Source organism: Hevea brasiliensis, chromosome 18, assembly GCF_030052815.1.
Source record: "Hevea brasiliensis isolate MT/VB/25A 57/8 chromosome 18, ASM3005281v1, whole genome shotgun sequence".
NCBI lineage: Eukaryota > Viridiplantae > Streptophyta > Magnoliopsida > Malpighiales > Euphorbiaceae > Hevea > Hevea brasiliensis.
Genome location: NC_079510.1, coordinates 41,441,510 through 41,462,844, shown reverse-complemented (window position 1 = coordinate 41,462,844; position 21,335 = coordinate 41,441,510). Strand labels below are relative to the sequence as shown.

General features: G+C 30.5%; 2 protein-coding genes across 3 annotated transcripts; both read left to right on the top strand.

The window, feature by feature from the left end:
• Window positions 1-425: 425 nt before the first annotated feature.
• Window positions 426-8,174, top strand: LOC110673111 (plant UBX domain-containing protein 7). 2 transcript variants are annotated; one of them, XM_021836143.2, is made up of 10 exons: window positions 426-749; window positions 1,430-1,557; window positions 1,658-1,774; window positions 2,668-2,863; window positions 2,972-3,049; window positions 3,150-3,218; window positions 3,452-3,595; window positions 3,722-3,821; window positions 4,729-4,994; window positions 7,729-8,174. In XM_021836143.2, the coding sequence occupies exons 1-10, from the start codon at window positions 648-650 to the stop codon at window positions 7,885-7,887; spliced, it is 1,359 nt and encodes a 452-aa protein (XP_021691835.2). In that variant the 5' UTR covers window positions 426-647; the 3' UTR covers window positions 7,888-8,174. The 2 variants fall into 2 exon arrangements, with proteins under 2 accessions (XP_021691835.2, XP_021691834.2); XM_021836142.2 differs by having other exon boundaries at window positions 427-749; window positions 4,720-4,994.
• An 8,866-nt stretch (window positions 8,175-17,040) lies between these two features.
• On the top strand, window positions 17,041-19,811 carry LOC110673118 (trihelix transcription factor ASR3). The gene is made up of 2 exons (XM_021836156.2): window positions 17,041-17,719; window positions 19,368-19,811. The coding sequence occupies exons 1-2, from the start codon at window positions 17,080-17,082 to the stop codon at window positions 19,664-19,666; spliced, it is 939 nt and encodes a 312-aa protein (XP_021691848.2). The 5' UTR covers window positions 17,041-17,079; the 3' UTR covers window positions 19,667-19,811.
• Window positions 19,812-21,335: the final 1,524 nt, after the last annotated feature.

Below are 21,335 nucleotides of genomic sequence, written 5' to 3'. Positions count from 1 at the left end.
ATTTTGTATTTTTTTAAAATATTAAAATTAACTAATTAATTTTAATAAAATAAATAGATTAAATATTAGTTTGGTTAGTACTAACTAATTAAAAAATTGATGAAGAAATTAAATAATTTAATAAAAGTAAAATTCAGAAATTAAATATTATATTTTTTTTAAATATAAAATTAAATAATTACTTTTACTAAAATATAAAAATTAAATAATAATTTAACCTTAAAAAAAACACTTTTTTGTTTTGGCTATTTAACTATTTTTCATCGTATTTATTAAACAAAACTATTTTTCATCATAATCCTTAGAGAAGAAGGGAATAAAATTACAAAAATAGCCTTTACTTGCAGTAAGAGGAAAACGATTCGTATGCGCCGTACAGGCTTGGAATACATACAGTATACACCGAAAGCGAGTTTTTTTCAAATATCTTTTGGTTTTGGCTTAGCCGAAAATTATAAAACAAGAGAACCGCTCTGCAATATTCTTTGTACTTTTTCCTTTCTTCACCTCTCAACACAATTTCTCTATCTAACCCTAGATATCAGCTGATTTTCTCTCTACGAATTTGAAATTGGCAGTTCATTAGAGCTACGTTTCGTCCTTTTTATCTGATATTTAGGGTTTGGATTTGGGGATTATTTTTAGCTATGGAGGGAATGTTGTCCAGCAATGATAAGCAGGGCATGGTCTCTTCCTTCCTTGAGATCGCCGTTGGCCAAACCGCCGAGACTGCTATTCAGTTCCTCCAGGTGCCTATATATTCGTACACAATTAGAAATATGTGTTTATTTGTGTATTTTGGTTGTCTAAATTTGTTACTTTTTTGCTGAATCTGTGATTTGTTATGAGCGTGTCTAAGTTTAGATGGGCGTGTTGAGGTCAATAGAATATTAAAATTTTCTGCTTTCTATTTTTATTGGGTATTGTAAAAGTGTGTTCTTTTTGTTGCGAACGAAGTATTGGGTGCTGGGTAGCGTGTTTCGTTGTTTTAGTGATTGCACAATGGGTTTTCCAGCTCGCTTTTATCTAGAGTAGCGGTAAGATCACAAATGTTGTTGCTTACACAAGCCTTAAGTATTGCACTTTTAATGAGCTGGTGTTTACTGAAGTTATTAATACATGTCCAAGATTGAGAAGTCAGGCGGGTTAGATGCCAGGTTGTCTGCATTGAGCAATAATATTGATTAAATATCTATTCTAATGCTTGATGTTTGGTTTCATTGATGTGTTAATGAAAATTCTTTTTTAATTCTCGTTTTCATCTAGATTTAATGCTGTTGGATTATGCATATGTGCTTTCACCTGTAAAGCATCTTTTTACTAGTGTTCTCATAGGATCTTAGTGTGGGAACTTTGAGTATTGAGTTTTCACCACCTATTTACTGTGTTCTTGTATGAAACTTAATGCTGGTAAGTTGGAATGGAACAGGCCACCAGTTGGAAACTTGAGGAAGCTCTTCAGTTATTTTATGTAGGCAATGAAGCTGGGCCAGTTGCATCTGTATCACATTCTCCACCAACAGAAAATGCTAATACCTGGGCAGATGAAAATACTGGGTGTGTTGGAATGTACTTTAATTTTTGACTTGTTTGGTCTTCAAATACATTGGTTTTATTTATTTCTTATTTTGTAACCGCTTGTCATACCTTGATTCAGTGGATTGAAGGGCCAGGAAAATGAAACTGTAAATGTTGGACAAGATGGTGGAGAGGAAGTGCGCCCTCCTTTGCCAGTTGTGAGGGATACTCTTTATGATGATGCAATGTTTTATAGGTATGTTATCCACACACTTTCAAATGTTTTATTTTCACTTTAATGATTTTGTATTTTCTCTTCAGTTCTTATGGAAGCATGATATCAAATAGGAAAGGAAGAGTAGATAAGATATCGACTTTTAACTCTTGTAGTTAAAAGATTTGCTCAACACTGTGACACTTTCTTCCCTGGCTTTAACTCATACTTAAATGGATATATCTTATATATTTTGATCAGATGCTATTTGAATTGCAGTTTGTCTATTTGTATTTTTGTCGTCTTTTCTTTGATAATTTTTTTCCGTATTTTCTCCAAGTTATGTTGTTAGACCTTTGAAGGGTGGTAAAATAGCAATATGTCACTGTATCTCATTTACAGATAGTTAAATTGGAATATCACTCAATTATTTAATATATATATATATATATATATATATTCTTGTATTGCATTTCTTTTAAAGAGTACATGCTGCATAATATAAGGTGAGCTGATGGAGTTGAAGTAACTGAATTATTTTCTTTTTGGTTGCATTTCAGTGACATAAGTTTCTGATGGCCTTTTGAAATTGTTGCTGTTCTGTGTTATGCTGAGTTTCAAATGGATTCTCTTCCTTTTCAATTTAAACAGAGAATGTATTATTTCTGCTTTATGTTTTTGGTTTCCTTCTTTAATTTGCTTATGTCAACTGGATTTGGTAGAATGAATACTAATTGAAATGCTATTGCATATAGAATGTATTTCTCAGTCGTTTTGGCATGAAACATTGTTCATCTGTAATGTTTCTGCATCCTGTTATCCTCTATGTTTTTTGTTTGATCATATATTTAGAAACTTTGCTGTGCATGCTCAGTAATTTACACATTTATTAAATGAATGAAACTAAATCTGCAATGCTTCTTCTGTTCACATAGAACATCGAGGATAGGTTATCCTCCTAATGAAACCAGTTCATTGGTTGCATTTCGCAACTTTGATGAGGAAATGAGACGTCCAGGAGTTTGGGAATCAGACCAAGGTGCCACATCTACAGCAGAAAACCCTCGAGATAATCTTGCTTCTTTGTACCGTCCTCCATTTCATCTAATGTTTCATGGTTCATTTGAAAAGGCAAGGGAGTTTCTTCTGGTTTATTTTGTCTCAAAATTTTTTCTGACAATTTTTTTTTATACCTTTTTAAGCTTATTTTATTGGAAATTCTGGGATGTTGAAATACAGGCAAAAGGTGCTGCTTCTGTTCAGGACAAATGGCTCCTGGTGAATATACAATCCACAAAGGAGTTCAGCTCTCATATGGTAGCTTTTGAATATGTCTCCATGTGATTTTAAATATTTCATCATGTTTAAAAAATGTTTTTAGTCTCACTTCTGATGCTGTATGCCTTTCTTTCTGAAGCTTAATCGGGATACATGGGCAAATGAAGCTGTTGCTCAAACCATCAGTACTAATTTTATCTTTTGGCAGGTTGGTATCGTGCTTCAGTATCGGTATCTATGTTTATTTGCTAAGAGTTAGAATAAGAGAAGGCTTATGTGCCCAAAAAAAAAAAAAACAATTCATTAATGGCTGTTATAATAAGTTATTATATATGGTCATGATTGTGGTAGTCTTTAAGCTTTTGAAAGTCTGGATCAATGTTTTTGGTGTTGGTAAATATTTTAGCATTACCACTTTCTGACTTTGGTCCATGGACATAGGTATATGATGATACAAGTGAGGGGAGGAAAGTCTGCACATATTACAAATTGGACTCTATTCCTGTGGTGCTTGTCATTGACCCAATAACGGGACAAAAGATGCGTGCATGGAGTGGAATGATACAGCCTGAGAGTTTGCTAGAGGTATGTGTTACATTGATGTATTTTTTTTGGGGGACCTTATTTGCATGATTATGTGATCCTGGGAAAGGGTCTTAAATTTTTAAGTTGTTTCTTTGCTGATTTGAGTAATCATATTTCCAATTATAGGATCTAGTACCATTCATGGATGGTGGCCCGAGGGATCACTATGCAACTCTATCACATAAGCGCCCAAGGGGAAGTTCTCAGGCTCCACAGAAAAGCAAAGGTAAGTTATGCCATGTTTCTTCAACTCTGATGTGTTAGATGGAGTGGAAAATTGCAAACAGGTCATTTTATGCATATTCACGTATTCTTATATTATCATTGATGCTCTGCTTCCTATTTGTTGACTAACCTCATCCTGAGGTACATTGTGTGCTTATGACAATTGGGAGATTTGAGCAATGAAAGTGTTAGGTTTTCAATTGCATGGTTATGTTCAATTTGGTAACTTAGGGTCAAAATTGATAACAATGTGTATGCAAAAGTAAGGTGAAAATTTAGTCAAAGGAAAAGTTTACCTAGCTGTTGTTTTGGTTTGTTTATTACTTTTCTGCTTAGAATTATAATAGAGAGTTTCTTATGTAGGGAGTTGATATTTTTGTAACCTAGTTATTTTCTCATAATTCATTGTTGAAATATTAATTTATTTAAAATATTTGACTTGTTTGAGGAATACATGCTTGTTTTGTGATATTCCTTCTTGCCCCCTTTTCTTTTCTTGGAGGTGTTTTCTCAGTCCTCTTATTTCTGTACCTTTCTTCATAATTTTCTATCTCAAGACTATAATGCATACATCCCACTGTTTATGGTAATCTTCCATGTGTTCCTTGTATATTCTCTGATCACTCATTATGATTTGTACCTGGTGCTTTTTTCTCTGCTGAAAGGAAGTAAGAAATTCTAGTAATGAGTGGAAATCAGATGCTTTTGTACTTTTAGACCTTGACATTTCAATTATGCATTCTGCACACATGTGCATGTGGATGTGTCTGCTGGACCACAGATGTTCTCGTGTGTTCTCACCTCTCCCCACACCCAACCCCCTCCTCTCTTTGTGTCTCTGTTATCATTCTCTGTCACTATGCGTGGTCCTGGTAGCAATATAAATTCATTGTCTGTAGCATCCTCAGTTGAAACTAATGAAGAAGACGAGGAAATGCTACGGGCATTGGCTGCTTCTATGGAGGGCGTGAAAGACTCAAATATAGTTGCTTCTGACAATAAAGATGCAACTACTGCTGAAAAGGAGGAAGAATCATGCTCAACTAAGAAACCCACATATCCACCACTGCCTGAAGAACCCAAGGGTGACAGGAGCATTCTTTGCAGGGTTGGACTTCGTCTTCCTGATGGACGTAGGGTTCAGAGAAATTTCCTAAAATCTGATCCAATACAGGTAAGAAAACATATGTTACTTGTCCTTATATTCTGTTACGCCCTTTTAACATTTGTGTACTATTGGATGACATGATAGCCTATATTTTTTTCTTTGTATGGTTAATAAAATGCATATTTGTTTATTTTGTTAAAGTCTTACAACATGTACTGGGGAATGGCTTGAGTGCTGGGAATTGATCCTTTTTTTTATTTAACCCTTATTTGTCATTGAGTTCAAGTTCGTTTGAGATCTTGTTCAAATAGTGCTGGTCATGTTTTTCCCCTTTTCTCATTTCTTTCTTGGGAGGTGTTTTGTTGCCAAAATCTGCCAGGAAAGTGACCACGAATGTAAATGTCTAGTGTTTGGTTTTTATGGGAATGTTACATTCTTAGGAAAGCTCAATTCCTAAATCTGTGGATCCCAACTCTATTTTCCATGCACAGGGGAAAGTACTTTCCCATCTCAAAGGATGGGAAATTAAAAAATACAAATGGACATAGATATCCTCTTGTATAATAATATTTACAAAATAACAATTATATAATAAATCTTCTCTACAATTGGGGTGGGAAATTTTTAATATATATATCTTTTCTACAAACTCTATCGATAAGTTTCTAGATGATAAGTCGGTTTTTTGAGTTTCTAGCCTCTTAGTTGATTTTTAATAATTTGTCTCTTTTTTTATGTTTTGAATTTTAATTTTTAATCATATATCCTAAACAAAATATATGATATTTGTTTAACATTTTCTTAATAATAATTATATATTTAGATTTGGAGTATTATGGTAATTTATTTTGTTTTAGGGCCTGTTTGGTTTAATTGTTAGATACAATTGATAACTGTTAGCTGATAGCTGGTAACTGATGATAGTTTATTTATGTTAAATATTTGGTAAAACTATGTTTAGCTATCACTGTTGATATGTTAAATGACTAATAAGGGTATATATTATATAATTTATTTTATTATTGAAATAAATATAAAATTATGAATTTATTATATTATATTATTTATTTTTTTATTAAATTAAATATATAATTATTAATTTAATATATTATATCATTTATTACATTATTAAAATAAATATATAATTATTGATTTATTATATTATATCATTTATTTTATTATTGAAATAAGAAAATAATTAAATTCCTTAAAAAATAATTAAATAACTGTAAAAATGTAGTTATAAAATAATAAAGTAATTATTATTGTTAATAAAGAAAAAACTTATAATTAATTTTAAGTTTTTAGATGTACAAAACATATTTTTTTATAATAAATGAATATTTTATATTTTATGTTATTAATAAAAAAATATTTTAACAAAATTTTAATGCTCTAATTAAGATATTAAGATTATAAATAAAAAAAGATAAAAATATTAATAATATTAATTTTTGAGTTACATGAAAAATGATAATATGGTCTAAATAAAAAATAAAATCAAATTGATCAGAAACAACTCTAAAAATAGAGCTGATACAAACTGTAGTTGATAAATATCATATCAGTTACCCATCAGCTATCAGTTCTATGTTTTTAAGTTTGTTAAACACTCTAGTTTATCTATTTGTGTGTCTATCCGCAATCAGCTGCACCCAAAAGGTGAATTGAACACTTACTTTCTTGGAATGTTGCTTTCCTAGGAAAGTGATTGCTAATGAAAATGTTTAATTCCAGCAACTAGTGGTGTACGATTCCAATTTTAGTTGTGGTTTGAGATCTGCTTAAGAATCGAAATTAAATTAAAATTTCGATACAGTTTCGGTTCAGCTCAATGCAATTTTATGAAATTATTTTCATAAAAAAATCGTATTTGAATTAGCATTTAAATTTTGAAGTGAGTTATTAATTCATAATATATCATATAATATATCTTTTAACTATTTCTAAATTATATAATATTTTTAACTATATAGTGCATATATAATTTAAGAGTAAGCATATTATATAATATAGTAATACAATTATATTATATAATATTCATTTTAGCTATTTATTAATTATGTAATTTTTAACTATAAGATACAAATATAATTATAAGTTAAGCATATATATAAATAGTGCACTTATATATATAAAATAGTAAACTTATAATTAAGAATTATAAAGTATTTAATGTATTTATAACAAAAATTATTGAGAAAAGGTAGAAAAATAAAATAAAATATTAGATTATATTTAGTCTATAATTATACAATAAATATAAATATAAATATAAATATATATATATATATATATTTTGAAAGTATATAATACATCTAAAAAAATCATAGAAAAACATGTGTAAATTTAATTTTGTGTTTGGTTCTTATTGATACGGTTCAGTTCTTAGTGGATAACCAATACTGAATTGAAGTATCAAAATAAGTTCGGTTCGAAACTGTGCACAGCCCTACCAGCAACCAAAATGCTCCCCTGGATGAACTTTTATCAGAACTTTGACTCCATCTATTGGAAAGACTTGGAGCCATCCATTTGTGTTCTGTTTACCACTATTTGTGAGTTCTTAGTGAATAAAGTCTCCAACCTAAACTAACGGATGGAACTCACTACTTCGATGTAGTTACCCATAAAACTGACTATAGTTGAAGCCGTCTAGAATGTGCTGGCATGCTAGCTAGTCTTATTGCATTGTATATTTCTGGAGATATATTCATGTCATCTACTAAACTAGAGCAGTGAAACAAATTTAACTGTTGTCTTGCACAAGTTTCTTAACTTTAGGACTTCTTTTCTGCAGCTGCTGTGGTCATTCTGCTATTCCCAGCTAGAGGAAACTGGCAGGCCATTTCGCTTGACCCAGGCAATCCCAGGAGCAAAGAGTCTGGATTATGACAGTAAATTGTCTTTTGGAGAGTCAGGACTGGCCAACTCTATGATCTCAGTTGCATGGGAATGAAAATGGACCTTAAATGGCTTTTGAAGAATTTTGATTAAGAGTTGCCTGCATCCTTGTTTTCTTCACTTTTGCTTGCTTGTCGAGACCAGTGCCTCTTAGAACCGTTAAGCCGTACCTTGGTTTATTTGTTATGTAAATTCTCCCTGTTTCACTATGTTCTGTGAATCTGTAGCTGTTTATGCACTCAAGGTTATTTAATGCTTAGACATTATAGTATTCCAGTGGTGCATACAGTTTTCTAATACTCTGGATGCTCTGTTTATTTTAATCATATTATTGTCTGATTCTTTGTCTCTGCAACTCATTATTTTCTCATTAATTCATACCTTTATTTTTTAATTTATTTATGCTAAAAATTAAGATTTTTTTAATCTTATTATTTTAATAAAATTAATTATTTAATTCTTAATTTTAAAAAATATATTAATTTATTTTTATATTTTTATTTTTTATTCTCATTTCAGTTTTATTTTTAAGAGAAAGAAATATAAAATTTAATTAACAAAATTTACAAAATACATGATTTTATTAAAATACATGATTTTATTAAAATCAAGGAATTAAGTAGTGCTTTTATTATTATTATTTTTTTTAAATGGGATTAGATATGAAGGGATTGAGGGAATATCTAGGTATATATACATACAAGTTAATTATTTATGATAAATAATTATTTATCAAGATTATAGGTTCAAAATTAATTATTTTTCTAAAATTTAAAGAAAAAAAAAATCGTAAAATGGGATTTAATCTCACTGTTTTACAATTTTTTTTTAAAAAAGGAAAGATTTGTAAAAGAGAAATTGAAAAAGAAAATCCACTGAAAAATGGGTGTGTAATAATGAGTAGAAGGAAAAAGCGACACCGTACAATGTCTCTCTGTATATGGTTGCCACGTGATGTTCCCTGATAGTTGATGCCATACGTTAATACGCGGTGTTGTATTCAGAGCAGTCGGTGTAATGATTCCGCTACTTGTTATCCTATCCTATCATTCCTCCTTTTATTCTATCATCTTCTAATTTTTTAAAAAAAGAAAAAACTCAATTTTAAGTTGTCAAGCTTTTCATATTTTCACTATAATTTTTAATTGAGTCCCCAAACAATTATTTTGAACACGTTAAACCCTTTTTAATAAAAACATAAAATGAATAAACTCTTCCTAAAATAAAATAAAATGAAAAAACTGATTAATAGCATTAATTTTAATATTGAATAATTATTAAAATATCTACATAGCTTTATATTTTATTTTTAAATCTTGTCGTTCTAGGAATTGAATAACGAAAATAGAAAATTTTAATGATTGATTAACCTCAAGGTGGGTAAAATCGATTATAATTAAAAAAAATTAAATCCAACTATTTTAGTTTTTTTTTTTTAATTTAATTTGATTCAATTTATATTTTTTATAGTGTTTAATTTTTAGTTTGATTTAATTATTTAAAAAAAATTTAAAACCAGTCAATTTGTCTAATTTATATATTTTTTAATTTTATAAGTTTTTATGTAATATATAAAATTTATAATAGGCTTAAAAAATAAAACTATAAAATTAAAAGGGCCCAAATGGGTAAATAGAAACGAATAGAAAATTTTTTATTTGATTCAATTCAACCTTCAATTCGATTAATGTTAATTTTTTAATTGAATTTTTTTTATTATTATTTCAATACAATTCAAAACTGAATCGATATATCACACAACCCTAACCTCAAGAATGGCGATTCTCTCTCCCTAATCTTCACAAGCTTCTCCGTTCCTAAGCTATCCAGATTCTATCTTTCCAAACAATCACACAAACAAGTAGATAACTCTCCTGTTAAAATCTCCACCAACAGAAGGGGAAATTAAAATCTCCTTAAACACTCAAGTTATAGTTAATATAAGAAAATAGTGTATTAGATTGATCAGGGAGAAAGAATGTACCTACATAGATTATCTAATCTCTTTATACAGACAATGATTAGTTATGGTAAGTCAATTATATAATTATATAAATATTATTAGCTAACATAATTATATGATTATATTTCTATTTATAGTATATAATTATAGGCATTGCTATATTTAGCAATACTAACAAGATTATTTATCTTTAATTAAAATTCTTTCCTTTTATTGAGTGGGTCTTATAGTGATTGATCGGATCAAACGAATCTCACGGTTGAACTATTAAATATAATTAAACTCATGGGCTATCTGAAAACCTGAGTTACTAGGTCACACACACACACACACACATACATATATATATATATATATATATATATATATATATATATATATATATATATATATATATATATATATATATATATATGTTGTGGAGCTATATTATTAGTCCCCCCTTTTAGTATGAATCTTTAGGCTCGTTATACTTAGACAATAAAGTTTTGGCTATTACCTTACAATTTTTGAAGTGTAGACTATCACCTTAAACTTGATAATGATGGAATATCGCCTTAGGTGGGCTTACACTTTCATTTGTTTAGCCTGGTGAACTGTTGCCTTGAGCATGCTAAGCACTTTTGTTTTTTAGCCCTGGCGTACTATCGTCGTGTATGAGCTAAGCACTCTTAGTTTATTTAGCCTAGCGAACTATCGTCATGGATGGGCTAAGCACCCTCAATTTATTTAGCATATTCAACTACCACCGTGAGTGGACTAAGCACCCTCAGTTTATTTAGTCTGGTAGATTATCGCCGTGGATGGGCTAAGTACCCTTTGAAATTTATCTGCAAAAATAATGCTTGTACTAGTATTTTTATGAAGATAATCCATGTAAAGCATGATATAAACTTATCCACGATTTCTTAATACATAGCATTATAAATGGAATGTATAATGTACATTTCCAGGAGATTTATCAATTGATTTTGATCAAAAAATAAAAGCCTTAATGTTTAAAGAATATTTGAGAGTGATGTGTTATTCATAAACATATATTCATCTATACATGATTATAAATTGAATTTTAATTTTAATCACATCTAAATTCTGTAATATAATAAGTAGGAGCTAAATAGAAATCAAAAGCAACAGTAGATCATGGAAATTAGAGCGATAAATTTTAAAATAATTTCATGTGTTTCCAATTACCATTTATTTTGAAGACAAACTTGAACTATAATTTAATTGAATGGAGCTTATGCTTTTGCCCCCAAATAATTCTAAAAATTAATTTTTAGAATTATATAATTTTTTCAAGTCCCATCAAACTAAAATACAATTATAATTTCTATTCGTTTAAAGTCAAGCAATGAATTTAATTTTAACAATAATAGAATTCTATATCAAAAAAATTGACTAAAACTCATATACTGTTAATTAGAAGCATTATAGGTAATTTTCAACAAAATACAGCAATGGCCCAAAATACAAAACTGAAGGTGCAGCGATGACTTATTAAATGTTGCTCTTTTATACCTATTAGCATAAATCAAAACTATTTCCTTACCATAGAAACATTGAAAATTTTGTAAAATAAACAAAAATTATTAAATAAGAATTTTTATAAGATCAAATATTTTGAAAGTCTTGGAACTTCACAATGATCTCCCGTCGATATTTAAACTATTAAAAATACTCCATAGTAATTGAAAATGTGATTTTTTTTAATGTCAAATCTTTGTAAAATAGAATATAAAAATATCACCTAAAGTAGATGGGTTATGTATAGGCACATAATAGTAAAAAAGAAAGAGTATTGCAATGATCAAGTATTTATACTTACTTCAAAAAGAATGTCATTGATTGATCATCCAATAGGATATAAAGCTCTCTGGTAAATTTAAAATAAAACTCATGTGACTGTAAATAGATTTTTTAGATTATACCTAAGTAAATTTAAAAATTTCTTCAGCACAATAAAAATTTTTTTGGCTGAGTTGTTGCAAACCATAAGCTATCCAATAGGATATAAAGCTCTTTGGCAAATTTAAAACAAAACTCGTGACTTTAAATAAATTTTTTAGATTGTATCTAAGTAAATTTAAAAATTTTTTAGCATAATAAAATTTTTTGGCTGAGTTGTTGCCAACCACAAGCCATCCTCTCACTTGGTTCATCTCTCATTTGAGCTCATAATATAAAGAATATAAGGAAGAGACATAGTGTGACATCCTTACTTTATATAGTCCGTACATTCTACTGTTCCAGTGACTAATATCTATTCGGACAGCCAGAATATCTGAAACTATATTTAAATTAGAGTGAGGAGTCATAAATAACTCAAATAATGACAAGAAAAATTAAGGAAAAATTTAGGAAATGAAATGCAAAAAAGTTAAACAAGTCGGAGCTACGACAATGAGTGACCTCCTGGGAAGTTCTCCATTCCACCTATGGGACAAAACCGTAAGAGTCACGGCCAAAGCGAATAATTTTTCTAATGGTTGGAGCCTGACCGTTACAATTAGTATCAGAGCCACTCACGTGTCCTCTTAGACGATGGTGGGGCAAACCTCAGCGAGGACGTTGAGTCCTAAAGAGAGGGGGGGGGGGGGGGGGAGAAAGGTCCCATAAGCAAATCTCACTTCTGCAAAGCAAGGAGATAGTCTTGGGTTCAAAAAGTAATGATATATAAAATAGGGAAACTAATCACTAGATACGCCTTTTGGTGGAATGGCCTCGAGAGTTGGAAGAACTCGAGGGTTAAGCGTACTCGCTTGAGAGAAATCCTAGGATGGGTGACCTCCTGGGAAGTTCTTCATTCTACCTATGGGACAAAACTGTGAGACTTATGACCAAAGTGGATAATTCCTCTAGCAGTTGGTATCGTATGAATGTTAGTTGCAAGAATTGCGTGAGGGATAATGATGATGAGATTATATATTATTTTATTGAAAATTTATATGAAATTTTTAAACAGGTAAATAGCGAGACACCAGTAGTGAGTACACTGGGAATGAAAGTGGGAAGTTCTACCCCAAAAAATGTGGTCATTGTAACAAGTGGCATAAAGGTGAATGTAGGGGGTTGACTGGAGCTTGTTATAGATGTGGGGCCATGGACCATTTTCTAAAGGATTGCCCTCAGAGGAGGCTATATGCTATGGAGGCTCAAGAAGAGTTAGGTCCAGACAATGAAGAGGCAACACGAAAAAGTAGAGAAGCAAGGAGATAGCAGTTCCTCGACTACTTATGTTAGCTAAATTTCGAGGACGAAATTTTTGTTAGAGGGAAAGAATTGTAATATCCTCATTTTAAATAGTCCGTACGTTCTATTGTTCCGGTGATCAATGTCTGTTTGAATAGCTAAAATATCTGAAACTATATGTAAATTAGAGTGAGGAGTCATAAATAACCCAAGTAATGACAAGAATAATTAAGAAAAAATTTAGGAAATGAAATGCAAAGAAGTTAAACGAGCCGGAGCTACGGCGATGGGTGACCTCCTGGGAAGTTCTCCATTTCATCTATGGGACAAAACCGTGAGGCTTTTGGCTAAAGCGGACAATTTCTCTAGTGGTTGGAGCCTGACCGTTACACATAGCTTCTTGTGTCGATTCCCACGGACAACACTGTTGCGGTCCATGGAAATTACTTGTGAGTATGGACTTGTAAAATAGAAAATAAATGGATAAGAGGTTCACTGAGTATGGACCCGGTAAGAACCCTTCGACACTCAAGTTAGAGCAAATATGAGAAAATAGAGTATTAGATTGATCATGGAGAAAGAACGTACCTCTATAGATGATCTAATCTCTTTATATATAGGATACATATAATTATTGATTATGGTAAGTCAATTAAGTTATTATATGGATATTATTAGCTAGCATAAATATAGGATTATATTTTTATTTATAGTGCATAATTATAAACATTGCTATATTTAGCAATCCTACCAAAATTGTTTATCTTTAATTAAGATTCTTTCCTTTTATTGAGTGAGTCTTATAGTGATTAAACTAACTAAATGAATCTCATAGCTGAACCATTAAATATAATTACGCTCATAGGCTATTCGAAAACCTGAGTTACTGAATCATATATATATATATTTTTTTTCAAAGGTAGTTTCATTGCATACCCTATAAGGGTAAATAAGAGGTTACAAGCATATTTTGTGTCAAAAGATTAAGTAAAAAGGAATTATCTAGCAAGCATTTCCTAGCTAAAGTGTGTGCTGCTATATTTTTTGTCCCATTGACATGAGAAAACAGGGAAATAGTGAAAGAAATAGCAAGCTGAATTACATCATTTATCAAACCAGCTATGGATAAAGGCCCACTGGAGGGCTGTCGAATAGCTTGAATTACAAATAGGGAATCTCTTACAAGCAGAGAAACCTTAGGATTGGGCAAGAAAGATAGCCCCTCGACAAGCAAGCACCTCCAGAGTTAAGGGATCAACAATACCTGGGTATTGCCCGCAAGACCAACTACGGATTGAGCTATTTGAGTCTCTAACTAAAACTGCAATAGAACCCATCTTGTTAGTTTTATCCATAGCACCATCAAAATTGATTTTGACGAAACCATACAGAAAAGGAGACCAAATTTGAGGGAGAGTTGTCATATGATTTGGAGATAAGTTGATCAGTTGGTTTATTATAGAATAATCATGCAACATTTTCAAAGCCAACAAAACAATTTCCTGAGGAGTAGAGGACTGATTTAAAAAAATCAAATTGTTTTTAGATTTCCCTAAGCTTCACAGAATAAAACCAAGAAGTCTTAGGTCATGGAGGAGATCATTGGAATTTTGAAGATGAGCTACTAGTTCACACCAAAGGTCCATAGTGGCATTGCCTTGAAGATGATCCGAACATAACGTCAAAGGCGACAGTATCAAAGGCGATAGTAGCCATACTTGCCCAGCTACCGGGCAAGAAAAGAAAGTATGAGTAATATTTTTAGCCTTCCTACAAGATTTGCACTCTAACTAATGGTTCAGAACAATATGCTGAAGTTGATCATTCGTGGGCAATCTTCTTCTCAGAAATTTCCATGGGAAAATGGCTATTTTAGGCGGTAAACTCAGTTTTCACGGTTGACGTTATTGTTCCTTATGAGAATTTTTGAAAAGTGTATAACCTCTCTTCCTCACCGAGCCAACTATTTTTCTCTTTCTAATTTTTCATTGAACATATGATATGTGTTATATTTTTATTAGTCAAGAGTACTAACTCAGTCTGCTGACATGGCATTCTGGGAATATACAATAATTTTCTCAACAAAAGACCTTCCTTTTTCTGTACACAGATCACCATTATTTACACACCTTGCAATTCAGAAAACAATAAGAAAAAGATGCAAAACTACTTTAACACTTAAAAAATTCGATTCAAAATGATTAATCTAAATTATTTACATAGTTATTGTTAAGTTATGATCTAACTCTTCAATATTGTAGTTTGTTGATTACTCGAGTATTTTTACTTCGTCTCTAACTACAAATTGATCCAAATAAATTTCAATTTTAATTAAATCACTCAGTTAAAAATTATTAACTCCACTTATTTTAATAGTTCAAGCCCTTTTACAAATCCGTAACCCACTGACGTAGGAAGCCATAAAACCAATTAACTTGTGGTATTATAAGAAAGAAATGGGCCTATTACACAAAACCAAATGATTTGTGTAGTAGCCTACACATTTCCACTTATAACCCATTTATTCAATGTGGGATAACATCATCTTTATGATACATTTACATTGTTGGTAAAAATGAAATTATTGAAATGAGTCGATGAACATTTATGTGATTTTACTCTTACTAATTATGCACTTACACAAAAATATATGTAAACAATTATGATTCAAACAAGTGTTAGAGTCATGATTAATAAGATGGGAAAGTGAAGAGGCATTGCAGAGAGCAAAGGTGAAGGGTAGGGTATCCGAAAATCACTCATCCGAATTCAAATCTGATTAATATTATTAAAATTTAAATTCATCTTAAATTTAATTAAAATTTATTCTCAAATATCTAAATCTGTCCCAAACTCGATTATTATAAACTCAGAAAAAATTTGAACCCGTTTAATTTTATATATTTTAATTAATATTTTGTATAAAAAATTATTTTAATTAATAATTTATATTTTAAAAATTTAATAATTTCACAAAATATTTAAATTTCATTTTATATAAAATAAAATATATAAATATTTATAAATATTATTATAAAAAATATATATTCTATATTTAATTAAGTATTTATATAAATAGATTCGGATAACAAATATCCAATTTATTATTTTTCAAACACGAACCCGTCCCAATATAATACCTAAACTTGTCCTATTAGAATTCGATCGGATCGGGTACTCACAAAAACTTGATTCGTTGCCATCCCTGGTGAGGGAGTATGTGTGGGTGGGACTTGAGTAGTTGTATTCTAACCCATAAATAGACCCGGTTATTGGGCTGATTTTGGTTCATAAAAAAGGTGAATCTGATCTATAGTCATATCATACTAAGATTTCAATTTCAATTTTAATTTTGATTCGATTTAATCCAGTTTAAATTTAATATTTTATTTTTTTAAAATAAAAAATTCAATTTATTCTGAATCAAACCAGACCATTTTAATTCAATTTTGATCGATTCAAATACAAATATGACTAGTTTAGTCCGATTCTAAACCAGTTAATTTCCGAGACAGAAAATTTTCCATGGGGATTCACTATTCAGTGCTTGATATATCTTGGATGGAAAATTGGTCTCAGTCCCTCACTTTGCTTATGGTTTAGGTCTTTTTTCATAATTATTATTAAATTTTATCAAAAGCTTAGAGAAGGGGTTTTTAGAATTTTTAATTTTATGTTGTATTTTTTTATTAATTTTTATTTTTTTTTAGTTGATTAAAGGCCAATTACTTGACGTTGAGATTTAAAATTTTAATTTATAAGTTATTATACTTTCAAATTTAATTTATATCGACGACCCTCATCGCAAAATGCAAAAATAATCTGAATGATGAAAGAGGAAAAGGAAACAACCCCTTTTCCTGTCTCTGTTTCTGTGACAAACTAAGCAACAAAATTCAGCCCTTCCCCACTACCACCCACCACCGCTACCACCACCACCACCACCATCACCACCATCTCTCATTTGTAATCCCACAAAACAACAATACCACTCACTATCACCCTGTCGTGTCTGCTCCTTCCTTCAATTCTTTCTTCTTCTTCATATACTCCAATTCTTTCTTCTTCTTCATATACGCCTAGTTATACCTTATGTCCCAGCCTCCAACCCCAATCACACAAACACTTCCACCCATACCACCACCGCCACAACCACAACCACAACCACAACCCCAACCACAGCCACCCTCACTTCTCCCCACCAACCGCGAATACCGCAAAGGCAACTGGACAATCCAAGAAACCCTAACCCTGATCACCGCCAAGAAACTGGACGACGAGCGCCGCTCCAGACCCTCCGCCCCTTCAACATCAAAACCCGGTGAGCTCCGTTGGAAATGGGTGGAAAACTACTGCTGGGCCCATGGATGCTTCCGCAGCCAGAACCAATGCAATGACAAGTGGGATAATCTCCTCCGCGACTATAAGAAAGTCCGAGAGTATCAGTCAAGATCCAACGCTTCTGATTCCTTCCCTTCCTACTGGACCATGGAAAGGCAGCAGCGCAAGTTCTATAATCTTCCTTCCAATATGTCCCTCGAAGTTTTTGAAGCTCTTAATGAAGTAGTTCAAAGAAGATACCACAATACACAACAAAACATACCTGCTTCACAACAGCAACAGCAACAGCAACAGCAACAGCAAATTTCAGCTGCTGTTTCTGCTTCTCCAACTCCGGTGACTATTCGGGAGGCTCCGCCGGAGCTGGTGATGGATCTCCCGGAGGTTTCAGGTACTACTTTTTTTTTTTTTTTTTGCAGTATAGTAGTATTGTTACAATGTCAGTGTCAGTCCCAAGTGAGAACTTTTTTGTTTGTTCTGCCTTTGTGTTATAACATTATTTTGGTCAAACTTGCAGTTTGAAAACTCTCTGCCACTGTATTTAATAATATTACTGTGTATATTATTCCTTTTCTGTGGCTAATTTCATTTTTATTTTCTTTTTTACGTCAAAATTTCTTAAAATTCATAAATCAGGAGAACTATTCAATTTATCAATTTTATTTCATTTTTTTAATATATATTGGAAATAAATGTGCCATTGATAATAATTAATTACAGATAATTATGAAATATTAAGTACATTAGTTGATCTTCAATGTAATAATTAATTAGCTTAGGTGAGCCGACATTGGTTTTATTTATTTACTTTTTTTAATAAAATTTAAAGAAACCAAGGTTGAGAGCAATCATGCAGGCCATTCTCTACTCAACACTTGCTCATCATTCTCTACAATGGTGATCCTGTGCTCTTCAATAAAATATAGATGCCTTAAAAGTACCCTCAACTCATTGACCGCGCTAGCCTTTAAATCTGCCCTACTGTTATCTCCATATTCTTTGTTATCGAGAAGAAAAAAAAAAAAGAAATTAAAAGCTGAAAAAGGAAAGAAAAATTTTTAGCATTCTAAATGAAAATGTATGCATTTATTTTATATACTAATCGTCAAGTCAAAATCTTGTGGTACTGACTCACTACTGCAAAGTGTATTCGTGAATTTACTGTGCACTGTCTACTGGCTGCAAGCCTATGGCCACATGCTACCCAAGACTGATCTTTTCAGTTCTCACAAGTTGTACTCCTCTAAAAAATGTACTAGCTCTTGCCAAAAGTTCATGGGATTCTGTTCTCCTGCCCTTCATTTTTGTACTACTTGTAAATATTCCACCACTTCTTGGATCCCCTTTCTCCATACTTTTGACATGAAAGATAAATTTAGTGAGTTGATTAGGCTAGGTTAATTGATCATCAAAAGCAAAATTCTAAATGGATCAACAATCTTTTTTCTGATAGAATTCTTTATTAATATTAACTCATCAAACATCAGTAGCACAACATTTTTTACTTATATTGATGTTGTCTGGCGATGTTTTCGGGTGTGGATGTATTAAATAAATGAGAACATTCGATGACTTAGTTTTCATAATGTTTAAGACAGTAAAAAGATCTAAAAGAGAGTGAATGAAATCAAATAAGATAGATTAGATATATTTGACAGTCCCTTTATATAGACATCAGTTAGATTCATGCTAAAGTAAGAGCGTAGCTGAAATAAAACTAGGAGTCTAAATGATAATCGTCATCAGAATTCACCTTGAGTTGAGATTCTCTTAATCGGTCGAGCATTTTGGAATCAAAATTTCTCGATCGATGGATTTTTATTCAAACCATATGTCAGCTGGAAACTCGTGGGTTGGTCATCCAAGTGACCGACTCATCCACTTGGGTAATTTGAAGGTGCAATATCATTTATTGTTATTTGTAATGTTGATTTTAAATAGACATAATTGATTCACCATTTTTGTCTGTTTCGTGATACAAGGCATTAGAAATTCAAGACCTGTTAGGTTGTATATGATTATTTTCTTTGTCCCTGTAGAAGGATCAGAATCATCGGCGACAGAATCAAGCGATAAACTTGACACTGGCACAAAACGAAGGAAAGTTCGGAACATAGGTGCAAGCATCAAGCACAGCGCTTCTATCTTAGCCCAAACAATCAGAAACTGCGAAGAGAATAAAGACAAGCGACATCAAGAACTGATGGAGTTCGAACAACGTAGGCTTCAGCTTGAAGAGACAAGAAATGAAGTGAATCGTGAAGGAATGGCCAATCTTGTTGTGGCTGTTACAAAGCTTTCTAGTGCTATTCAGTCACTTGTATCAGACCAAACATGAGGGGAAAAAAATCCATATTTATTTAGTTAAGTTGAGATTATTTCTGAGACTCACCTGGCCATTCTTTTGGATATATTTATATTGATTGGCAAACTTATTTGTAGATTTGTGATTCTGATTATATATACATTCAGTCATTCATGAATTCTCATTGATGGTAGAGGAAATATTATGTATTCCTGATACAGAAATTTTTATATTGCATTTCTGACAGAAAAGAAACGATTAATCTTGTTTGAATGTAAAATGAATATAAGAGATACTTTAATATTAGAATCTAAGTAGCTTTGCTTTTGTGGCTTTCTAGTAAGTAATAAACTAAAAATCTTGATGACTAAATTCTCCAAAATAAATTATGTAGGTGCTTTTCAAGTGAAAGCAAATGTGAGGTATCCACAATTGCTTTTTCCATTGAAAATGAAATGGTCGCACTTCTATGAGACATTTTTAAGTTTGTGGTTTAAGTTTAAACATGTGTGAGGTATATCGCATCCATAAACATCCAAACTTCAATCATTTCAATCTCATAAATGAAAATTCATTCTTCTTCTCCCTGTTTTGAAAGTAAAATTTTATAAAAATTTAATTCAATTTTTTCAATTCTCATATTTTTAATTTAATAAAAATATATTAAAAAAATAAAAATTATATTAAAAAAAATTGTGCGAGAATTTATTTATTTTTTTTTAAGAAAAATCCGTGATTAAAAGCCTTTTCTTTCTTATACTGCTTAAGGTTTGATTGTAGTTATAAGTCTCTATTAATTTCAATGTTTTATTCTGATTAAAAAAAAAAACTTCAATGTTTTATAAACTAGAAGGTACCTCTTCATTGCAGTCTCAATCTCGATTTTGGTTATAATTTGATTTTATCAAATTTAATGATTAATTTTTTAAATAATTTTAACATAAAGTGAATTGAACAATTTGAATTTAATTTTAATTTTAATTAAATCAATTTAGTTAAAATTTTAAACTGAATTAAAAAAAAAATTAGAACTGTCACTACCTCAGAGCGCAGAATCAGAAAATTTTTATTAGGAGTTAAGTCAAGTACATTAATAAAATTACTCTCAAACATACATATACAATATATAAAAAATATGTGTAAATAGAAATAACAAAATAGCAAACTATAAGAATTTTTTATCAATTCAAAAAAAAGTTAAAATAAAATCTCTATAATAAATAAAATATTTTAAAATTTTATTTTTATTATTATATAACTTCATAATATAATTACATTATTGTAAAAAATAAAAATAAGTTAGTATCAAAGTATTATATTAAAATCCTCATATAAAATTCATAAAAACATAAGATTAAAAAAATAATCATTAAAATTAAGTAGACGTTAAAAAAATAGAGATTTGTAAAACAATAAAGTAAATATGTTAGTATATTGAATTTGAATAAAAAAAAGGAGAGAAAGCAAAATAGAGAAAATATATATATATATATATATATATATATATATATATATATATATATATATATATTTTTTTTTTTTTTTTTTTCGCTCATACCAAGAGAGGGAGCAAAACTAAGAAAAAATAATTTTAATTTGTAAATATAAAAATTTGAATAATTAATTTTAATTGAACTTTTATACTTATTTAATGAAAACCAAACAATTTTAATATTTAAATTTAAATCATAATGTATAAATT